Source organism: Aplidium turbinatum, chromosome 5 (genome assembly GCF_918807975.1).
Source record: "Aplidium turbinatum chromosome 5, kaAplTurb1.1, whole genome shotgun sequence".
Classification (NCBI taxonomy): Eukaryota; Metazoa; Chordata; class Ascidiacea; order Aplousobranchia; family Polyclinidae; genus Aplidium; species Aplidium turbinatum.
The window spans coordinates 26,421,966-26,426,886 of record NC_137476.1 but is presented as its reverse complement, the minus strand read 5'-3'; the positions used below and the strand labels follow the sequence as shown (position 1 = coordinate 26,426,886).

The following is a 4,921-nucleotide window of genomic DNA, read 5'->3' as shown; positions in this document are numbered from 1 at the left end:
ATAAATTGGTATCGGGCCCGAGAAATCCTGTCAACGGCCCTGCAACTTGTGCCATTTTTGTGCGACGTTTTTGTACGTTGAAGCCAGTCTTGTATGTTCGGTGTAAATCTCGCGTAAATGTGAAATGTTGAGGTACCGTAATGATTTGCTGAGTAATTACTTCTATCAATCAGTTTTAACATGGAGAAAGCTAGCCTACTGTACTTTGAGCTACCATTATGTACAAAAAGATTTATCTTGCAAAATCTTTTTCTTACTTCTTAAACGGCCAAAACATTAACAAAACTGATCAAGTAAAATATCTTGGAGTAGCATTGGACCACAAATTGAACTGGAACGCCAATATATCTGACCTTTGCACAAAATGGAGTAAGGTAGCCTATATTGCATTGCTTATAAAACAAGATAGCCTACGGTACTATGTCCCATTATCAACATTAAGATTATTATACTTTTCGTTATTTCAAACACATCCTCAATATTCTGTAATTAATCGGGGTACAGCAAACAAAATGTTACTACACAAGGTGGAGGACTGGAGGTGTTTCAAAACAGAATTGTTCGAGCGAGCTTGTTTAGTGGAAGAAAAAGCTCGACATCCTACTTGTACAACAAATTTCAAGTATTTAAAGCCCTGATTTAATGTAGGTGATCTTGCAAAACTGGTAGGCCTAGCCTATATGCACAGTTCATGTTTAAATATGATTCTGGCAGAGATTTTTACGGTCGTATTTCCTCCCTGCCGCTAATCCTCTCTATTTATCCAGGTTTGGGACAAGCAACGAGCTGGTAAAGATGAACTTTGGTTTTGGTTGTCATGTTTTACGCTTCTACCTTTTTCTATATCTCTACTAGGCTATTGGTTTAGTTGTTTTGAATCTTTATCCTCGGACTGACAAAGACTTGATAGGTTATTCCTGGTAGTTTCGCATACTTGTAGAGGTTTCTGACGCAGAGCAGGTTAAGCTACTGAGATAGACAGAATGAAATTTTCGATTGTTTAATTGTTGTTTCCGAGAAATGATTCCATCCAATAGGTGCCGCTGAATGGAGAACAGTCCTTAGAATGCGTTGCTCAAGCACATAGCCTACCCCGAGAGTCGAACCAATGTCACTTAATCTTGAAGCTTATTTGTTCAGGAATTCAAGCGCTAACCAACTGAACTATCGGGCTTGGCATACGGTAGCCTATATTGTTTTTCGTTATGATGATTAGAAATAAAAACAAACTGAACTGAACTACAATATTTTTACAATCTGATTTGGATGTGGATTTAAATTTCTGGTAGCCTAACTTGGATAGAAATATTCCTACTTTAATATCTTCCAAAAATGAATGATTGTTTTTCATTTTAATGGCAAAGGATTGTTTTCAAACAAGCTTCTGTCTAGCCTACAAGATAAGTTTAAAATCTGAAAGTGGATTTAGCTTAGAGTTTAAATTCTAAAATCCGTAGCCTCCATAGCCTATCTGCCAGACTGCCAGTAGGCCTACTGGCCACCAGTTCAAAGGAGGTAGCTTTGGCCACACGCTCACCAGTTAGCAGACTGATAGGCTAATAGTTTCAAATCTTTTTTGAATATAACACAGTTCTGTTTAAAACATGAAAATGTAAACTTCTCTGTAACCTTCGGCGGTTGTGGTCAGGTGCGGATCTAGTTTTTTTCGGGGCGGGGAGGCAGACAATTTAAAAATCAATTAAAAAGAAAGAAAAAGATAAAACATATATGAACAATGATACTACAACATATACGATACATGCTATAAAATAGACATTAAAACAGCCATTTTCATCAATTGTGAATGTTTAAAAAATAAATTTTGCTTGAATAAAAATTGCTAAGCATGCAAAGTAAACTTGATGAAATCTGATTTAAAACCCTGTATGAGGTGTCCGTGACCAATTGGATATTTGTAGGCTATACGGCAATTGATTGAAATTATAATGAAGACTAAAAACTATAAAACAGCCATTCAAGGTTTCAGATTATTTCAACTGACGTCATTTGGTTCAACGTTGGTTTCAGCTGAGTCAGCTTCAACAAATGTTGCTATTAATATGTATTTGAAGTTGTATGAAAGAAAATAACGGAGTCTTATCGATGGATAATTTCAACCATAATAATAGCAACAAATTAATCCCCCTCCCCCCCTCCGTGGGACTGTCCCACGGAGGGGGGAGACTTATATCAGCTGTTTAGAAGAACATCAAACCATTTGATGCGGAACCCTACAATTTCAACAGTTCTTTACAAAATTTCGGGGCCCGGGCCCCCATAAATCCGCGCCTGGTTGGGGTTGTCGGACAGTGTTTGCTAAGCATCCTTTACCGGAGGGCCCACCGGCGGCCACCGCCGTGCATGGGCCCACTCATTTTTAGTCTTTTTTCAGAGTTTTTTCCTGACTGAGTTAATAGAACTGCTTGAAGCAAAAATATTTTCGTTTCGTTTTATTTCATTTGGTTTCGAAGAAATTCCTTGTCTTAATTTCGTTTCGTGTCGAAATAATTTCTGAGTGAAGAATTTCGTTTTGTTTGATTTCGAAGTCTGAACCATTTCGTGTCGTTCTGTGTTTGAAACGAAATAGCCTATACTAGATTTTAAGAATTTACAAAGTGCCAAAAACTCATACTTTAAGGGTTTAAGCGAAATTTGGAGAAAAAAATTAAGGTCATTAAAAAGAAAAGCTTTAAATTAAAAGAAATTTCCACTTAAACGCTTTCCTGTAATTTTTACCGGGCTGGGGGTTTTATGACATCACAACTAAGTTTTGGAATTTGAGACTGTCAACGTAAAAATTTCAGGAAACTTGTCACTTTTTGAAAATTTTTTTTGTAGGCTATATTGTAAAAATTAAACTGCCCTTGTTACACTTTCAAGTGTTGATTGTAGGCCTATTTTTACAAATTACAACCGGAAACTTACAACATACTAGACATTTGTCATATTAAGAACAGGGGAAGCAGCTGGCTCAATGATTGGCTGTAGTCTTTCGCTGCTTCCTGTCATTTGTGGAATCTAGTTGTTTGGTGCTATTTTATTCACATTGTTTATAATTGTACCATAGGCTACTATTCTCGCAACAGATAAAATAAAAGTTTTCTCTCCCCCACTCTCGCTCTTCAAACCAGTTTAGAAAATTTATTGATTGTGAGAATCATTATCCTTGGACTGAGAAAGCTTCTTTGCAAGCTAAATTTCGGTTGTCTTACATACTTCAGAGGTATTAAATCACAAACACAGGCCTGCTCATTGTGATTGTCGAAGTGAAGTTTCTGCTTGTGGTTGAAGAGTTGTTGTACGATATGTGAGTGATTTCACCCACTAGGTGCCGCTGAGTGGAGTGCAGTCCTTGAAATGCGTTGCAAAAGCGCACATCTTGATAGTCGAACCGATGCCACTTGAGCTTGCCGTTTCTTTGTTTCAAAAGTCGAACCAACCGAGCAGTCGAGCATACATAATTTCAACAAAGGGCTCAATTTTAACACCTTTTTGGCTATAAAATAAATTTGTGTTAATTAAATAGCCGATTGCCATAGAACCGTTTCCTTTTTGTGATTTTCAAAACATGATGATGTACGCGAATAATAATAGAGTAAAATATTTAAAATTTGCTAAATTTCAACGTTATCTTTGGATGGTTTTAAGTCTTTAAAATCTTTACGCGTTTTTATTGGAGGCTTTTCTGTTCTTGTATGCCATACTAACACTTCTGTGCAATCTCCTTTTGCTTCCATGTCCCTTGTTGTGAGATGCAGGTGCGTAAGAAAGTTATTTTCAAGATAACCAATGCGCCATTTGTACAAAAACTTTACATTCGGATTTTCAAAGATTAAATTAAGATTGATCGCAAAACCAGCCATGTCAATGGGGAATTCCCTACCAAGCTCCCACACTGCATACCAAGACAACACTCTTCCTTCTTTGCATTCACCAGGACCTTCAAATTCCATTCCTCCGGCAAATCCTACCAGCCAGCAAGACACGACTTTGGTCGTTCTCATTTCTTCAAATACTTTCAATCTGTAAGTATTGTCGTCGTCCATGAAGTACAGCACTCCATCTTGTCGGCGAGCAAGATTCTTCCTCATCCAGGACAAAGCCACATTTCGTTGTTCAATTCCTCTTGGAGCTATACCGTGATATCGCTTACGTTTAGCTTTTTGTTTCTCTTCATCAGTTAAAGCATTTAAATGTGTATATGACAAGCCAGAGTTTTGTAATATTCTTATAACAAGCGCCGTTTTTTCAACAGAGTCTTCCACAACAATCCAGTGGAAATTGTGCACGTGAAGTAGAGTTTGTATGAGTCTTGTAAGATCAGCTTTCTGAGTTAGTCTAGCGTAGGTAGGCGTGACAGCGTATATCGTTCTGTTTGATGTATTCAATGTATCTTTAAAACTTGACTTTTTCAATTTAAAAATTGTTTTTATTTTCGAAATAGGCTCTTCTTCCTTAGATGCTGTTTTCTTCAAGTTCTTTGCCGGTAATAAAGTCTTCAAAAGATAAAATAAGCAGATGAAGAGGAAAACATTCTTATACAATCCTTTGAAAAGCAACCGTGCCATTGGTGATGAAGCAACCTAGCAATGAACTGTTTTTATTTATAAATTTCTGGGACAGATTTTACGTTATGAAATAAGGTTTCAATATTTAGGCTACCCATCTCGTTGTCATGGTATGTGCCTTGAGACCGAAAGTTTATCCTTTTATCACACCTATTTGAGATTCTTTGCAGGAGTGCACCAAAATTCATGTCCCGATAGTTCAATTGGTTGAGCGCCTGACTTTATGAATGAAGAAACTGCAAGATCAAGCGGCGGTGGTTCGATTCTCGTGGTGTGCGCTTGAGCAACGCATTTCGAGGACAGCTCTCCTAGTGGATGGAATAATTCACACACAGCACTTCAACCACAAGCGG

At 37.5% G+C, this 4,921-nt stretch overlaps 1 protein-coding gene across 1 annotated transcript; it reads right to left on the bottom strand.

Annotated features, from left to right (window-relative positions):
• Positions 1–3,614: 3,614 nt before the first annotated feature.
• Positions 3,615–4,568, bottom strand: LOC145771076 (galactosylgalactosylxylosylprotein 3-beta-glucuronosyltransferase 1-like). Its single transcript, XM_082582819.1, has one exon. It carries the CDS (start codon positions 4,566–4,568, stop codon positions 3,615–3,617), a length of 954 nt encoding a protein of 317 aa, XP_082438945.1.
• Positions 4,569–4,921: the final 353 nt, after the last annotated feature.